The sequence below is a fragment of the Leptodactylus fuscus genome, chromosome 5, assembly GCF_031893055.1.
Source record: "Leptodactylus fuscus isolate aLepFus1 chromosome 5, aLepFus1.hap2, whole genome shotgun sequence".
NCBI classification, from domain to species: domain Eukaryota; kingdom Metazoa; phylum Chordata; class Amphibia; order Anura; family Leptodactylidae; genus Leptodactylus; species Leptodactylus fuscus.
Window position 1 is genome coordinate 71,931,668 of NC_134269.1, and position 18,940 is coordinate 71,950,607.

The 18,940-nt window shown below is 40.2% G+C and overlaps 1 protein-coding gene and 1 non-coding gene across 3 annotated transcripts in view; both read right to left on the reverse strand.

Moving 5' to 3' along the window:
* Nucleotides 1–141: 141 nt before the first annotated feature.
* LOC142205417 (small Cajal body-specific RNA 4) lies at nt 142–274 on the reverse strand. The gene has a single exon (XR_012716423.1).
* Nucleotides 275–5,663: 5,389 nt separating this feature from the next.
* The window catches only part of LOC142202971 (high affinity cAMP-specific and IBMX-insensitive 3',5'-cyclic phosphodiesterase 8A-like), a 136,763-nt gene continuing 123,486 nt past the window's right edge, over nt 5,664–18,940 (reverse strand). For both annotated transcript variants that reach the window (XM_075273380.1, XM_075273379.1), the window contains exons 14-22: nt 17,178–17,342; nt 15,473–15,521; nt 15,191–15,326; nt 13,664–13,862; nt 13,033–13,250; nt 12,011–12,143; nt 11,212–11,379; nt 10,220–10,349; nt 5,664–7,112 (exon numbers count right to left, since the gene is read on the reverse strand). In XM_075273380.1, coding sequence (XP_075129481.1) covers nt 7,006–7,112; nt 10,220–10,349; nt 11,212–11,379; nt 12,011–12,143; nt 13,033–13,250; nt 13,664–13,862; nt 15,191–15,326; nt 15,473–15,521; nt 17,178–17,342 — 1,305 coding nt within the window. In that variant the 3' untranslated portion in view covers nt 5,664–7,005. The remainder of the gene's footprint in view (nt 7,113–10,219; nt 10,350–11,211; nt 11,380–12,010; nt 12,144–13,032; nt 13,251–13,663; nt 13,863–15,190; nt 15,327–15,472; nt 15,522–17,177; nt 17,343–18,940) is intronic.

The window sequence follows — 18,940 nt, forward strand, 5'->3', positions numbered from 1 at the left end:
GCAATACCATGCAGAACCTCAAGATAAGCTGTGGCACTGTTTTTTGGAGAAATTAGTCATCTTTCTCTAATTCTGTACAAATCTTTAAAAATACAGAATAAATGGAGCCAAATCAACCACACAATTCCTATCAACAATCGAGAGTGTTGGCAGATGAAGTAGGCTGGTAGTCAACCCTTGACATACCAGCCTGTCCTTCTACCCTTTTATATAGGAGGATAGTATCAGTAAAGTCTACACGGCTTATACAGACTTACTTTCTTTCTCCTCCATAATCCAATGCTACAAATGGAGGTTAGGGGGGACTTGAACCTTGAACCTCAGGTCAACAGGCTTTAGCAGTACTAGTGAGCTATTCCCAGGTGGACTTACCATAAAGTGAGAAGCACACGCACTTATAGTCACAAATCCATCTTCTAGATTTATAATATTTTATACACTGAAGGTCCATATTCTATCCATGGTATGTCAGATCAATGACTAGAGGTAGTGCACATGTATTCATGTAAGATTTTATAAGCTCATATATGTTACAGTTTATTTTAACTAACCACTGCTGCGAGAGCCTGTATGCAGAGAACAGGGCTTTGCATTAGAATTTATTTTATGGTCTTTGAAACTTATCTGCAACTTTTTTTTTTTTTTTTAGCAATGTGGGCCCAAATTGATTAAACTCTAAAGGTAAGTCCCCACATAGTAAGCCACAGCAAAAAAAATGAGCTGCGGGAAAAACTGCAATGGCAAGACAGTTTTTCCCGCAACGCTTTTCACAGAAAGTCCACAGAGGTTTCCTCTGCGGACTTTCTGGTTCAGTTATACCTATAGGGAAACCGCCGATATAGGTATAACTTATATGCTACGATTCCAAAACCACAAAGGTTTTGGAAATCACAGCGTGTCCACTGTGCATATTTTACCGCAATGTGAGCAACGTGAGTGAGGGTTTCTCTAGTGTGCACACTTGTACCTTGCAGCTGTCAAATAAATGAACAGCCTTAAGACTGGGGACCACACAGGACGTAAATGCCATGATTTTCCCACATCAACACACAGCGGTTTACAGTAAGGGCAAAGTGGATGGGATTCTGTCAAATTCTATGACCACTTCGTGGACACGTCACGATTTCCAAAACCGCCGCTGTTTTGGAAATAGCAGCATATCAATTATACATACAGAAATGCTTGCAGCTTCCCCATAGGTATAATTGTAACAAAGTCCGCAGAGGAAACTGCAAACTTTCTCTCTAAAACACCACAGTTTTTCCCGCAGCGCTTTATTGCTGCATGACGCCCCATGGGGCCTTAGCCTAAAAGAACTTTTTACCACCTCCACCAACTCCAACTCACTGCATCCTTCAATAGACGCCGCTCCACTGATTCCAGCAGAGTTAGAATTGTTTTCACTAGACCTCATACTTTCCGAGAAATCAATTCTAATACTTTAGAATATGCCAGTTAGGGTCTCTACTGTCAGGTGGGTGCTCCCAGCCAAGGACTGCCCACCTGACAGTTATGGTAGGTTCACATGGCAGAATTTGTCATGGATTTGGGGGTAGATTTGCCCCAGTATCCGGGGCAAATTCTGCCTGGAATCTGCCTCCTGTGGTTTTCAATGGGAGGCAGGGATCACAGCAGGACACGTAAAAAAGAAGCGTCTTGATTGAGCTCACCGTGGATTCAGTCCACGGCTCGAGACTCCCTGCCAATTAGGCCCATTCATCTTAATCAGCGGGAAGCTGCGGTAGAATACTGATGCACTGAAATTCCTATTCATTTTCCACTGTGTGAACATACCCTAATGGAGCCTAATTAGAATATTGGGTGCAAAACACCCATAGCTCAGGAATGGTGGGGGCTACAGAAAAAATTCCAACTGTGCTTGAATCACCGGAGCGATGCCCTTTGTTTTGGCCATGGCTCTTCCTGCCCCTTTTCCTGAGAGTATTGGCAACTATGCTTAAATATCTAGCAAGAGAGAACTACACCACACTGGAAATTCTCATTAAATGAGTTCTACCAAGATAAGAAAAACATGTTTGCTTTCTTAAAGCAGTAACAACATTGAACTGAATGGAGCTGCACTGTAATACCAGACACAGCCCATGGCTAGGTGGCACTTTCTGTAGGAAAAAGGTTTTTCTTAATGAAGAGCTTTAGTGTTGAGCGAATAGTATTCTTCGAATACCTCGCTCCCATAGGAATGCGTGTTAGCGGCCTTGAATATTTGATGGCGCTTAACCCCTTGGTGTTCGGCCGCTTCCATGCATTCCTATGGGGGCGAGGTATTAGACAAATAGTTTTGAATAGTATTCGCTTAACACTAAAGAGCTTTGCCTATTGTAGAACTACCCGAAAGCTCAATGCACGTTGTCCTTTGTATAGTGAGAGGATTCATCCTGCTATCAGTAACTTAGGGGCATTGTAAGGATTTTTTTTTACCTGTGTAAATGAGCAGAACAATCTGCAATAAAACTACTGCATCATTAGTCAAAGGTGGAAATAATTGTTCAAGGGGGATCTCTACCTCGAAACGCGTTAGGGTTATTTTTAATCACTTACCTGTATGTCTTCCTACTATTACGATGTTTTTTTGGTTGTGTGGACTGTCATTTTAATATAATGGATTAAAGGATCGAGTTTTAAAAGAATTTGGAGTGTTGCAGACCGCCTTTCGCCTTTCCCATGGAAATAATTGTTGCCATTGATGTAACTATACCACTATGACCATATACCTGTCATACCTGTCTACTGGTTATTACTACTAGATCTAATATGCAAACAAATTTGATGAAGAATGTAATTTGAGAGGCCTCATAAATAGGGCCACATTACAGATCTGATCACAAGCCATCAAAACCATCTTTTCACACCAGTTGTACCAGACATCGGAGGACACAGAAGCTACCCGTTCACATTTCATTTAGGTCTGCTAAACCTATCAATTTTGTTAGGACCGGCCAACCATCTAATGCATATGGAGGTCACCCAGTTCTCCCATATAGACTCGGCCAAGCGGTGTGTCCATGCAGATAGAGAGATGTCTCTATGCCTGAATGAGATTAAGGGAATAAGAGACAAACAATGAGATTAAAGAAGTTGGCTGCCATCTTGCTGATAGATCAATGGTGGAATTATCTGAACAAACAAACATAAAAAGATTTACGACTAAAATACCATTCAGGGGACAGTTAAAGAAACAAACATACGGCACAAAATGTCAGAGACTTGTATTTTTGGATGATCACTTTTTGGCAGACAGAAGACTGCTTTTTGGCTATTGCAGTAACTTAAAATGATCATATGTGATTTCAACAGGTTAAAGATTTATCCCAGGAGTACTTGCAGCTAGAGATGAGCGAATAGTATTCCATCGAATAGTAGTATTCAATCTAATACCTCCCTTTGCATAGTTATTGGTGTACTCGGTCGAATACCACGCGGTAAATATTCGATTCCCCTCCCACCTTCCCTGGCGCTTTTTTTAAAAACGATAGCTATGCAAGGGAGGTATTCGACCAAATATACTCGCTCATCTCTACTAGCAGCTAATTCAGGAACTCAGGGCAAATGTGACATGGTGTGAATAAACCCTAAATATACACCTTGTGTATAAACATAGCTTTCATTGCTCTTTCCTAATACGCCTGGTTCATCCTACTGCACGTGATGTCTCCGGGGCACTTAGAGTTTATGATCGCAGTTGTGTTACAGCTTTGTACAGCCTCCGAGTGGGGCCGTTCTACTTCCATATCACTCCTTCTGTGTTTTTCTGAATTCAACAGAAAAAATTTGGCTGCTGTATGTGAGGATGGATTTTTTCCTAGAAGCATTCATTATCTGACAAAGCCCATGTGGGAGGACACAGCGGGCATACAAGGACACCAAACAAATCCTGAGCACAAGTCTCTGCTGTATGGATAGAATGGATAGAACATAAAGCTGTAAATGGGTGCTGAAATGCACTACAAGAAAGATGGTTTTGAATGGGGGTGTCCATACTTTTAGCGTTTACCTACCTCAGCAGTGACATATGTAGAAAGTGGCCTCTGGGCGAATACACTACATTGTATTCATTTGCATGTGAATAAGACTAATGCACACCTGACACTTCTTACCAAGAGTGTCTTACGTAGATCTGAGCGTTGTCAGTGTGTGCACTGGATCCTATAAATAACCTACCGTCCTTGATTCTTTTATGAACAGAAGACAATTTCCACTGTATCCATTCAGAATTCATAGGCTTTTCTCCCCATCCATTACAGATGTGCCATTTCTGCATTTCCTTAAAGGAAATGCCATTTTTTATTCATACAGAAAAGCTATACCTTAGCGTCAATGACATGGTTGTCATAGAAACTAGAGTAAGGAAAGATTTTGATAAAAGTGTCATGCAGCAATATACCTGGGACACATTTATATAATATCATTCCTTCTAGTGACTTTAAATTGTGGAGCGTGTACAAGGAGAGTCACAAATCTGAGTTTTACCATCACAGCCCTCTATACTGCTATATGGAAAAGTGTAAAATTGATTATTGGATATAGATAAAGATTTTATAAATGGTGTTGGGCATATTATAAATGTGTGACATGTCTAATGCCCCAGGCACCCAGCAGAGTTGTTTGCACAGAGCCTGTAGGGCAGAAACTCTAGTGAAAGCAAATCTTCTAGGCCAGAATACCTCCATAATGCAGCGTCCAGTGGAGCCCGGTACAATTTCTTTCTGTACCATTGTGTGAGAATTTGCCAGACCCAGGCCAGTCTATCCAGCCGATTGTCAGAAAAGTCAGTGTTGTCTGATGAGACTAACAAATATGGAGGCTAAGGACCCACGTGATGTCCCGCAGCAGAAAAAAAACATGCTATGGGAAAAACCATGGCGGCAAAGCATCACAGTCCTTCCCGCAAAGCTTTGCACAGAAAGCTTGCAGAGGTTTCCTCTGCAGACTTTCTGCTTCCATTATACCTATAAGGAAACCGCCGGTGTTTCTGTAGGTATAATTGACATGCTGTGAATTCTAAAACCATTGTCTTGTGTATCCGCTGTGTGTTTTTTATCGCAAAGTGAGGATGGGATTCACCAGAATCCCATCCAATTTGCTGTGACTGTAAAATGCTGCATTTTTTTTCCTGCAAAGTTTACACCACGTATGGACCCCCACAGGGTCAGTTTTCAAGGTGTTTCATCCCTAAGGTCTGGCTCCATTAGTGGTGGTTTGATAGGTATAAAGATAAGCTCTTCCAGATTTTCATGTTTCACACTTCATTTCAGTTTTGTGGTCATTGTAGGTTCCATTTTTGGTAGGTTTCCTTTTTTGGTGCAAAATACTGGTGTCACACTAAGGTCACATGTTGTGCATCAGAAATCTGACTTTATGCAATATGTGGCCTCAGCCTACAGCACACCTAGAGAAGGGTCTAACATGTCTAGCTTGTTGCGTCAAATTTATTACTCTGAATACACCACATCTGGATGTCGTTTTTTTGCCCGTCTACTCTAGTTTTACCGTCTAATCTTACGACAGTGTTAAAGAATATGTCCTTTATTCTTCTCCTTCATACTTAACATGGGCAAAAAAATAATAATAATGATGATATCATCCCAGAGAAACGAAGAAGAAAAAAATACCAACATTGACGATTCATAAAATATACACTTTATTGTAACTGGTGCTTATTGTGAATGTCTTATTTAATCTGTGAAGGTACATACCTTTCCAAACTGGAGTAAAGGAATACCCTTGCAAAAGAAAATAGAGAAGCTATAAAATGTTTAAATATATTTTACTTCCCCCCTCCATCTTTGCTGTGGAATGCATTGTAGAAATATTGTAGAAAATAAGGCAGACTCCTGATAGGGAACCAAACTGCAAAATGTGGGGGAGAGGAGAGCAATCACTGTCCCCATCCCCTTAAAAGCCAGTGGACCTGCCAACACATTGCATAGCAACTCCTGGCGCCCACTGGCATCGCAGGGTAAAATCAACAGATAGTGAAACAGGGCCATCACCAAATTAAATAGTCTAAAAAGTCCCTCTTGTGGCACTAAATCCAAAGCAACAGAATCCTCTGCACCATCCTTCGGGAAAAGGAAAAAAAAAATAAAAAATCAACATAAATCACCGTCCATGTGAGTCGTACAGTGCAATCCGAGTATGGGATTGGATAATATTCATGGGTTTGCATTATGAAAATAAAAGGTTAAGGTCTAATAGTAATGACTAGGAATCGTGAGCATCCGTAATGCGTCTAGAGCTGGCTTTGGCTTTTTGTTTTTTTGTCTTTTTTTTTTATAAATTCATAGAAAATATTGAACATCTAATAAAATAAATAAAACATATTTAATCATAGATGCTAATGATCAAGTTCTGTGTATTTTATACAATTTGCTACTAAACAGCCTTGAGAAAGCTCCCTATCAGTAGTGTGCAGAGGTGAATGATTGCCCCTTCTGTGATATTAAAAAATAGAGTAGATCTATTTTTCAGAGATCAAAAACTCCTTCATAAAGAGTGCATTTAATGTGTTGATTGTTACAACTATAAGTGCTTTAAAAAAAAAGCAGAGTGTTCTCTTAAAAGCCGCGAGACACCAAAGATGATTTTCCTTCACTTGCAGGTTTGAGTCTGTTTGTTTTTTTCTGAGCAAATCTCTTGAAGAAAACTTCTACCCAAGGAATCTTCAAGGTTTTCATACAGATATGAAGAAAATTAATTGATATTTTGTGTAGAACCCGTCAGTACAGATATTGCAGCAATCCAGTGTAATTTAACTTGTGAGATAAGTTAATGAAAAGGCTTTTTTTTTTCTTTTTAATATATTCTTATATCAAAGTTTACTGCAGGGTACTGGAGGTATCTTTTGACCTGACAAATCCTTGTTACGTGAACATCCCGTAGGATGAAGAAGCAGGTTCTGGCAACGATGAGTGAACCAAAACTAACTGGATCCCTTATACGGGAGCGCTTCATTGGCTTAGAGGTGGTAATGGATGCCAGAGTCTGCTATTCAGGGGGCGGTCGCAGAGTTTTCAGCTGTCTTTCATCTAGTGATTTCCAATATTTGAAATTGTTATCCAAATGTTGCATTAAATTCGGCAAATCGGCAAATGCTACAAACAAAACAAAAAAAAAGTCAGCATTTCAGAAAAGGACAAACACAATATGATGAATTTATTTTAGGAGTGATTTTAATTGTAAAGATATATTCTAAAGGCTTCAGATTTAAGGATAAAAAGTCGCAGACAGGCTGTGTGATCGTTCGGGGATTTCACCCCCCCCCCATTCCGATTGAAAAATGTGAGCAAGACTTTTCTCTCTGAGTTTTTCAGGCAGAAGTCCGGCAGACCCCATTATAGTCAATGGAGTCTGCAGGTTTATGATAGCCGCTTTGTAAGCGGATTGGGTCTTCGTTTTTCGGGTCCCCAAGTGGACCTGAAGAACGGAAACCCAAGTGGAAGTGTGAACCTAGCATAAATGTGTGATTCAGGTCAGCTGCACACAGACCTTTGCAGCTCAGGAAATATGGACCACAGATCAGCTTGGATTTCCCAGAATGCACACTGTCCCAGACTATGGTCTTGTTCTGTAAGCATGATGGGACATCAGGCCCACAGTATGGGCTCACACATTATAGATAACTAAGATATGGAGAGTCTGGATCTCCAGACAGAGTACAGTCTAGGAAATACAACCGATATATGGACCTTCCTTTGCAGACCATGAAAACCTGTGAGCAGCAGGCCTGAACTGCACATTTACTGTGTCCTTGTGTTCTTAAATAGGAAGCAAAACTGCAGAGACCATGCAGATAGATGATTTCATCAATAGTAGGAAATGCACTGCAGCATATCTATTCACTCCAGGACCCTTTTTAGTAACGTCTTAACCTGTCACTGGACTGAAGCGTTACTAAAAGGAGGGTCATCAGAGGTGATGGAAGACACATACTTTCAGAGGTTTAGCTTTATTGGGGTGTTAAAGAAATTCCTACTCAAGATAGTCTTGGAGTATTTTGTGTGTGATGTGCATTTGTATATTGCTTTGTGTGCTGTGGGTTATAGTGTACTGTTTGCTATATTTTGTACTGTTTATACTGTTGACTAGGGCTGGGTGATTGTACCTCACTTATGATTAATGAACAATTATTTTAGGGCACCCCCCTTTTTTACATGCCACACACCCTGTTTATATGGCACGACATGCCACTGAATTTTGGTTTTCATTCATGTTTCAGCAATCCTGAGTGGGTAGCATACCCATCGTGTAGTTTAGTTCTCAGGCAGTTACCACACGCTAGTCACATGGCATTGCTTAAGCTCAGGCCTTTTCAAGAACTATGAACATCGGATGTTTTGCCACTTACTGAGAAGAAGAAACCAACTATGTTTTGTAATCCTGCACAACCCCTTTAAAGTGGCAGTGACAAATGCAGTGCAATGAGCCAACAGTATACAACAGTGTACAAGCCCTTTATGTGTTACTCTTGCATGGTCATCACTCTGCCTTTGGTTCTAGTACTTTATGGATGGAGGGCAGATGTCATGATTTGCCAAATGGGTGAAAAAGCTGCTGCACCCACTGACTCTGCGCCAGGTAATGCCATTTGCGTAACTTGATGTACTGCTTATGCACACCGCGGTTTGAGGCATTTCTGTCATGCAGGGGCACGAAATCCTCCCCTTAATATGAGATTTCCTGCGTCTTTCAGGGTCTTTTGATGGTCGAGTCTGCTCTGGATACCCATCTGTGAGGAGTGTCCAGAAAGTCCAGAGTAAGCCAGAATCTAAGGCAGGGTTCACACTATTGTTGGATTCTGTAATGAAGGTGTCCATTTAAAAAAAAACAAACAAAAAAAAACACACAGACACCTATCATAACAGACATTAATGGACACTAACTGATGCTAACTGACGTTAATGCGTCTGATACATTAGTATCAGTTAGCATCAGTTAGTGTCTGTTTTTTTATACTGTCCGTTTTTTTGTTTGTTTGCAGTTTATGCTTTCTGAGCATGCGCAGAAAATAAACGGACACAAAATAACGGACAGTAACTGATGGCTATCAGTTACTGTCTGTTAGAAGTCTATTGCCCATAGACTTCAATGTTAAAAAAATAACGGACACTTGCTATCCGTTTTTTCAAATGGACAGAAAAGTCCTGCATGTAGGAGTTTTTTGTCCGCTTGAAAAAACGGACATGGGTGTAAACGGACACAAACGACACTAATGGACACAAGATAAAACCCCATTTAAATTAATTGAAATTTCAGACGGACCAGCTAGTGTTCGTTTCTAAAATCTTTTAACAGCCAATAGCAACAGACAACGCTGACAGAATCCAACAGTAATGTGAATGCCCCCTAACCTGAAAGTAAGTAGAGCAAACCCTAGAATGAGTCTGGGGTTGCAGGACCCGCGAGAGCTGTGCGCCACCACTGTGTGAGCAGAAAAGCTGCTATGTGCTCACCCATTGACAATGTGACCTGTGAGAGCTGTGTGTGCGCTTATTTAGCTAGCTCTGGCACTGGTATAGTGGGAAAACAGCTGCACTGTACACTCCTTTATGTAGGCCTGCACAATGGTGGTAAAGTGATTGCTCTGGACACTGTTATAACTACAAGTACAGTATATTACAAAGCTGGGTCCTCCAAGGACGTCCTGCAAGCAGTGGGACATCATAACATATGTACATGAACAGTTGTAGGTAAGAAATAAGAGAGTGTACCTACTGTATAAAGAGTTTATCAGCGGGTATTTTCTATTACGTACTATTGTCTGTGAGTGTGCTCAGTACAGTATGTAACACTATAGTTGTACAGATGGGCGGTGCACATGCTCAATCTCCATTCAACACTTATTGTGGTCACACTACTGGGGGACAGTAGTCTCTTTTAGTGATCAGTAAGTTATTATTTTAATTCATAATTTTATTTGTAGAACTAAAAGTTTTGTATTTTCCCAATATACGTCGCATTTTAGTTCCTCACCATTTCCAAAATCTTTATGTTGCCAGTAAATAAAAATGTTTTGTAAAGTACTTTATACTTATTTAGATGTGGAAAACATGAACAGACCTAATCTGCTACAGGTTGGCTTAAATATATCAATGTTGGTAAGAGAGACTAGGACATGAAAAAGATCTCCTAAACTGATACACTGTAACACGTTAAAATGATTATGTACAATGGAAAATAAATAAATAAGAGGATATCTTACCATCCCATGCATCAAACATGTCGGTGATGAAATAATCCACAAATGAGATCTGAGATTTAGGAATACTACACGTATTCCTGTCAAACACAGGCATTACCACAGGCAAACCCTGCCGCTTCTCTTCATCTGTCTAGAAAAAAAAATTAAAAAAAATCTGAAAAAATGTATTAGATTCAGATTTAAAGCAATGGACCGATTTACATAAGAAGGTGGCATACATTACTATTGTTTCTTTCTCTGTAAACAATATTTAGGGAGAAAATATAGTTACATCTCGAAGACCAGACTTAACAATAAGGGCCCAGTGCAGTGAGAAAACTCTCCAGTGACGGCCTCTTCTTACTCTGGAACGCCCTCTCTGCGACATGTTCTTCGGATGGCTTCTTCTGGCTTTAAATGGGATGTATGCGCAGTGGGCTCTGCCATCGGGTAGAGGTCACTGCACATGCCTGCGGCCATTTTCTTGTGGCCGCTTACACGAGCGTACTGTGTACACAGCCACAAGAAAATGGCCACAGGCATGGGAGAGCCGACTGCGCATTCGTCCCATTTAAAGCCAGAAGAAGCCATCCGAAGAACACGTCGCAGAGAGGGCGCTCCAGAGGAAGAAGAGACCATCGCTGGAGAGTTTTCTCGCAGCACTGGGGATGCCCACAGTGCTGTTTGATTGCTGGGGACTGCCCCCAGTGCTGCGAGAAAACTCATTTACATACCGTAGAAAATATCTATGGAACGGCAGCGCAGAGAAGACTTCTGAAAGTAGGAGAAGAATAGCCTTTCTTAAGGCTATTCCTACATGTGAGCGAGAAAAAAATGCAGTTTTAATGATTGAATCCTTTTAAGGTGAAAAAACAAACAGGCAAAATCTGATGTGATGGCCTGTGTAAGCTTGGCACGTCTTGTGCGTTCATGCGTGTCTTGGCTGTGGTGGCCAGTTAACAATCTCCCATCAAGCTACAAGTACATAAAGCTCCATACAAGTTCTTCATTACCTGCGCAAAATACTCTTCTGATATCCTGCCAGCCCATTCAATGCATTGCTCTAGCGCTCGGCATGGATTGGAGATATCTGCACACTTGATAAGCATCCTCTTTATAAGTATTCGATTTTCTGGAGATGTTAGTATGTTCTTGACAGACTCATCATCGCTGATGTTTCCCTACATAGAAGTAAACAGACTGAGTTAAAAAAACAAAACAAAAAAAACCTGATATTTACAATTACAGAAAGAATGACTTTGATCCAGAAGGTCCAACAAGAACATGGTACATTCTTGAGAACACAGTTTATATGGTCATCAAGACTTGAAGCTATTTAGCAATAATACGTTTACAATAAATACCAAGTTTGAGAATTTTCCAAGACCAATATAACACTTTGTTCAGACGAACGTTTCTTACACGACTCACAATCTAGAATTGGAGACCAATATATCAGAATACTGGCACTCTCACTTAATGGCGCTCACAGTGCTATCAGCTATCCATCAGCGATCATCATGGAGCAGGTTACATGTCCACAATGGTCGGCTGTCCCAAACATAACACACATAGTGCCTTTGCTTCTATACAGTATATAGGATATTGCCCTGCTCTTGTTATCTCATGAGTCAAGCCCAAACCAAAAGTAACATATTCCATTATTTCACGCTTTTACTAATAATTCTGTACAGTCTCTGCAGTGTTCTCTATTATTTTACTTCTTGCAAATACACATTTTACCTCATAATGGATTTGTAACATCCATGGAATTTTTTTTATAGAAAAGTAATATTTCCCAACACTGCTTACCCCATTCTCCTCCAGTGCAGCTAATGGCTTATTGATGCTGTTGACAAACTTGTTGACATGTTCAAAGTGCTTTGTCATTTCTGTTGCTAACACCATGTCGATAATCGCTTGCCGCAAAGTACGGTATTCATTTCTATACAAATAACATAACAAAATAGATAAATGTGACGAGCACGATAAATACAAACTGCTAAAAATACATCAGCAAAGCAAAACGCGCACAGATTGGAGATTATGCAGAGTTGACTATAGGACCCTTATGTGTCCCTTTGGTCAGAAAGCTAAACATACTGTATTAAAGATGATATTCAGTTTTTACTATTGATGGCCTAACCTTAGGGTCTGTGACACTGGGACCCGGACAGATCAGATGTACCAGGGCAGTTTGGCTCGTGGTAGCCTTTACACTTTAGGATCAGCACTGAATACTTGCCATACAAAGTGTAGTTTCAGGTGTAAGTACTGTCGTGCTGTCCCACAGACTTCAATGGGGCAGCACTGCAGTACCAAAACCTGTCACTACAGTTTATATGGTAAGAATGTAGTGCGGATTCCAGGGTGTAAACAATATTGGGAGCCGCACTGTTCTGTTACAGCACATTTGCTTGGGTCCCTGGTGTTGGACCCCACAGATCTAGGCCATCAATAATTGAAACTGGATAATCCCTTTTAAACTGGGTCCCCACATGGCAAAACTGTGGAGTTTTACAGACTCTACAAAATGGATGGGATTCTGGGCCTTAGCCTCAAGAGGTTGTTTCATTACCATTTTTTTTATACAAAGTTAATATTACAGTATTAAATCCACATTCTGGGAAACTGATATAGAATTGTCTTATTCGCCACGGGTTCATCTTAATAATGGGACAACAGAAATTTCATTATTACAACACTAATAAACACAAGAAGAAACAACAAACCTATCCTAAGTGGAAATGTTATAAAACAAAACCCAGGGTCTTCTATTCTAGCAATGGACATGTATCAAGGTCTAAGCTGTGCCATCTTACTGTGTATATTACCTTTCCATGTTTTTGAATATATTGCACTTGTCATCTCTTGTCGTCAGCTGGAATGCCAGTGCTGCATGATGGCTCTCCAACACTGCCGTATCATTGTACAGGATGGCCAGTTCACTCCCAGCATTGCACAGGAATGAATTCGTCCTCCCAGGATGATCCACATCGTGAACAGTGGCAGCAATGAGAGCAGCAACTTCATCGATCTGGTCCAAACTTTGCTAAACATATATGGCACAGCATAAATAAGACGAATTATAAAAACAGTAAAACTTACAGCAATAATTTACTTTTCTTTAAGACAGTACAGATTAGAATTGAATTACTCTTGCGAAAAACTAAAGACATATAGACACAGTCCGTACGTCTCTAAAACCTCCTGTCCATGGGAGAATACAGTGCAGAAAAACTAGTCCATATGTCAGGCTGGGAAATCTGCTCAATATGCAGACTGTTTTGCCCTGTGTGCAGGAGGGATTTGGGGGCACCATGTCTGGCAATACATTGGGTAATCTATGTCTGGTGTTATATTTTCTACCTGAAGCTGTATGGGGGTGATATTAATATCAGAAATACATTATTAATGTGCAGAAGTTTTTCCACAACATGGGTAACAATCTTAGAACTTCCTTACCTTCACCCTCTCTTTGCACAGGAAGTAAGCAGTGGCATGTAAGACATCGGCGGAATGTGTTGAATTATGGTATGCATTGCTTGAATGGTAGTTTGACTCAATGACGTGCAGCCAGGACCTCAAAGTAGCTTCTGAGCAGTTTAGGAATGAACAAACCCCAAACCGCGCAAACATTTTAAGGCCAAGGTAAACTAAAGGCCTGCATGAAAGAGCAAAGTGAGTCATTCAGAAGAAGTGGAAGAAATAAAACGCTACTAAAAATATGACATAATATAGGAGAAACTGAAGACTCTTAAAAGGTATACAACGCATGGTGAAAACTAGACACAAGTAAAGTGATTTTGTAACAGAATAGACACAATTAAGAAGGCAATACACACACAGCAATAGTATTTATAGCATTAGGCTATATTCACATTTGCATTGTTCTTTCCAATGTAGCTGTGAACTGAGACAAGTATGCCCTGCCAAGGTGCAAATATTCTCTTATACAGTTACATTAGGGTTTCACAACCTATATCAACATAAATCCAACATGTTAGTGCCAATTTTAAAACAAGGCATACTTATGACTTGGGGGACTAGGAACCCCTACAGAATAAACATTTGGGTACACTGCCTAAAGCAGATTAATAAATTGCAGTGTGAAAAACTGTCCAGGTCAATGAAGAGCTGCAGCACATGGGCAGTCTGCCTTATAGCGTTTGGGGTTCCAGTGACTGGACCCCTCTGTTTTATTACATGTGCTTCTGATATTACTATTAGGTGGTGTACCAATGACCTTAGCTGACCAATTTGTGACATTTGTGCATACTATACATCACACAAAAACAGAGACTTGTCAGCTGCTATCATCCCATTCTAAGCATGTTGTTGGCAAGAGCAGTCACAATCATGTGTATAAGAGTAACAATGACTGCATTTGACGGGATACTAAAAACAGTATTTTTCGTGTGTTTTTTTAACATTTTTTTCAACAATGTATTAATACAGTACAGTATAAGTGTTCTGTGTTCTTAATTTTTGACCGGGTTAGTATTTTGTGAAATCACAATTTCTAGCTTATACTTCTTTTATCCTGTATATGACATAAGTATCACCTAACCCACCACACATGTAGACCAGACATAACCTCGAAGTAGCAAACAATCAGTTGTATATCAGAACGGTAACAAACGTATAATAAAACAGAATACATGCTTACTGCAGAGTAGTACAGCTATGCTATAAGGGTCTAATAGCAAAACAGAAATCATTTCTCACCTACAGATTTCCACATAAATGACATTGTCTATCCACAGGATAAATGTCTGCTCTATGGGACCCCCATTTTTAAGAGAATCGATGCCCACAAGTATCCCATGTGAAATCAGCAATCAGGGGCATGTATGGTTATCCATAGACTTCTAAGGAACTAACTTAACGTCCTGTTGCCACCAGATTCAATAGAATTTTACAGTGTTGACCAATGTGGAGAGTGTAAGACATGGGCGGACATCACAGAGGATATAAAAGCAGAAGCATTACCTTTTATGAGTTGCAGCCTCTAGTTCAAAGATATCAAATTCCCAGTCTTCTTCATTCTCCATTGCTTGAGCTATCCGAGGCGGGATGTCCGTAAGGGAGAGGGATGAGATTAAATGGCCAGAGGACGGATGGACTTCTGCGGAGATGAGGAGATCACAGAAAACAGTTCATATTACAAATATTTATTTTATTATAAATAAAATGTATTATTATTATTATATTACAGCACACAGAGATAGATCTCCATGATACAATACAAGAGACTCTAAGAACAAAACTTACGTTTTGCTGAGAGGATATATTCGTTCCCTGAAAGTCTTCTTAAACCATCCTAAAAAACACATCAGAATTTAATAGTCATCCAGGTAAACAATGAGGCATATGTTAAATCTTTAGTTCTCCAAACTGGAAAGAGTAATATGAAGAAAAAATAAATGAACATCAATAACAACTAAACTCCAATGAAGAATATAGCATGGCATTACATTCCTTTATCCAGTACTGCTTTCAGAAAATAGAACAGTACACTTTTACAGTCTTGCACTCAATACCGGTTCTTCCCTGTTCAGTAACCATGAGGCAACGAAGAAAAAAAATCAAAGCTGGAGCCTTCTCCATCAGGGCAAAAGAGGAATTTTGATTTTCTGGTCCTGTGTCTTTTCCCTCTTTTCGTGATCGGCATTCACAGTTATAACAAAAGTGCGCTCCATCAATATATGTATAGGTAAGTCTCATAGTAGCTGTGTCCTTTAGCAGTTGTCATATCTGTTGCTGAAAAGTGACCCCTATGCTTCATCCTTAATTTCAATTATCATTTGATTTCGGTCAAACCATTAATGGAGGCTAGACAATTTATACAAAAAATCCAAAAAAAGCAAAAACTGTTTGGCAGACATAACTATAAGTAACTTTATACTTCACCTTACCTGGCACTGAAATCCCTGGCTACCCTTGTATCTATTATGTAAAGAGTGGCATTCTCCCTGTTTAAAGAATGCAAGATGGCAGTGGTAACTCGATTTATCCACCTGACTGCTTCCTCAGGCTGTCCCTGGCTCCCTCCACTTCAGAGTAGAGGCTGAGAATAGATGCAGACCTTCAGGTAAAGGTTAATGTCACTTGTAGTTCTATGTCTCAAGAGTTACAGTTTATGGCCTTCTTGGAAATTATTATACAAAGTTGCTAACCCCAAAAAAATCCCTTCCCTGCGGAATGGATCCATTGACCAACCACAAACTGGCAATCTGTTGGCAATTGGCACATAACTTCTATATCCCCATAGCTCTGCATGTTAGTATTTGAGTGATTCCAATAACATTACATTTGACAGTTGCGATTTATGTTATGCCTATGTTATGGAGTGTAGCTTTAATTCTGTCCCATAAATTGAGATGGATTAGAACAGTGACATGACAAACACTGCTAACTCAATGTTCACTATTGTAGAAGAAAGAAATATAGTCCAAAGCCCAAAAACTTTCAGTGATTGCTAGATTCTTACACATCGCCATACGTATATCTTGGAAATAGGTGAGCTTTCTCAGACTGACATCTGATGAACGCCTGACGGTACCCATTATAGTCGATGGAGCTCCGTTCATGTCTACTATTTTTGCTGTCCACTTTTCTAGTCCTATGATGAGCCATAAGAAAGGACTGCCTGGCACAGAGTAAACATAGCCTAACATAGGCAGACATATATGTGGGAAAGACACAGCTGTCTCCATGTCAGGACTTTCTCTGCACACTTCCTGAATGATAACCTGCCTGCCAATCTGTTAACCCATTGATATCTGTAACAGGACGTGAATACACATATATTAGTAAAGCGTGGTGTTAATCGCAAATCTAGATCTGGATTTAGTATTAATCAAATAACATATTTCCTGTATGGTGACTATAGATCTTGAGAGAATTCCTACTAGCGTATTTTATATAATATCCTTTATTGTTATGTATGATGTATGTGATAGACCTTTTGACTTACAGTCATCAAACCTCCAACCAAGTCGCTGGTATGAGGATCCTCATCTTTGGTTCCGAGCTGCGGAGAATACAATTCTGTAGTCCTTAGGATCTCCAGAACTCGGTCCAGAGCTTCTGCTACTGGCATAGGGCTGTTTTCTTGTGCAGCATTGATGATGTTTATTACCTAGGGAAAAAGAAATATACATTTAGGAGATGCAAAGATGAACATAAAGATATGGAAATGCCCCTTTAAATATGGTTATAGTAATAGTGAGCTGTTTCAAAATGCAAACCACATTCCTTATGCTTGAACAGAAATCTAGGACTGAATAGAGGGGGTGCCCAGCTGGAGACCACAGACTATGAGCTAGCACAGAATGCTGCTAAGTAACAGTGTCTCCTGCTCCAGCAGACCCCGTCCATTTCTGGAATTCATCCCATTAGCCAGTTTGTAATTCTGTATTTTCTCAGCTACAGCTCTCCATTGATAACAGCTCCAGGCAAGGTTACTAAAGCTGTATCTATGATGGTCATCTATCATTTAAAAACAGGGTTGTCACCTATATATTTCTCTTTTTAGCAAATCAAATCATTAAAACCTATTACGTATCTACAGCATAGGTGATGTCTGATCATTGGAAGTGTGACTACTGAGACACAACCAACAATGAGAATGGGGTTCTTGTGTTCCCTATTTGAATAGAGTGGTAGTCAAGCATGTGTGTCATCCATTTATGAGTCCATGGGCCTTAGCCATAGCATTACGTCTTATTGTTAGGGCAGTATTACCTTGAAGCCATATTTATCAAAGTACACTGCAAACAGGGAAAGTGAGAACAAAGTCACACTGAGGTAGCTGCACTACTTGTCACCAATGCTGCCACCTGGGCTAGCTAAAGATAGCAGTATGTAAGTACTGAGGTTGCTACCTCTACTTATTGAATTTTCCTCTGCTCCTCCATTGACAACCCAACACAATACGAAGACATAATGTGGGATAGACACAGTAATAATTACACATTTAGAAAAATCCATCTTGTCGGATCCATGCGTCCCTCAATATCCATAGAGCATCTACCATTCTCTGTATGGATCCTACTACATCTGGAGGATGTGCGTTGTCTTTAAACAGGTTATGTGCAAAATTGTATCTACAGAGGAGAAGTGTATTTCAGGTTGCACGGTGGAAACGCCCTGAAAAAAACATGGCTTTTTACAGTCACAGCAAAGTGGATTGGTTTCTTGCGAATCCCATCTCCACTTTGCGATAGAATACGGATGGTGGATATGCTGCCATTTCCAAAACCCTTGTCAATTATACCTACGGAAATGCTGGCAGCTTCCCTATAGGTATAATTGAAGCAGAAAGTCTGTAGAGAAAACCTCTGTGAACTTACTGTGCAAAGCGCTGCGGGAAGAACTGTGATGCTTTGCCGCCGCCGTTCTTCCTGCAGCAGTTTTTTTGCTGCGTGGAGCCTTAGGAGACTTACTAAGCTAAAAGCACAAGCATTTTTTCTCACTTTGTGCCGTAATATTGGAGCACATACTTTGTCTCAGGTTGTTATATCCACTTTTTAAGCCTCACTAGACAGCTTTGAAAAGTGTGCATCTTAAAGGAGTCTTAAAAACCATCAGGTCAAGCAAGAGAAAAGTATCTAACATATCCAAATCTACAAGTGAGCCACTGTGGTAAATCTGGCACTTTTTCCGACTGCTTGGTCAAGTTTTAAGCGGTCTACATTTCACACAGTCAGCAGCTCTGTTCTCCCCGCGCAGATCTGT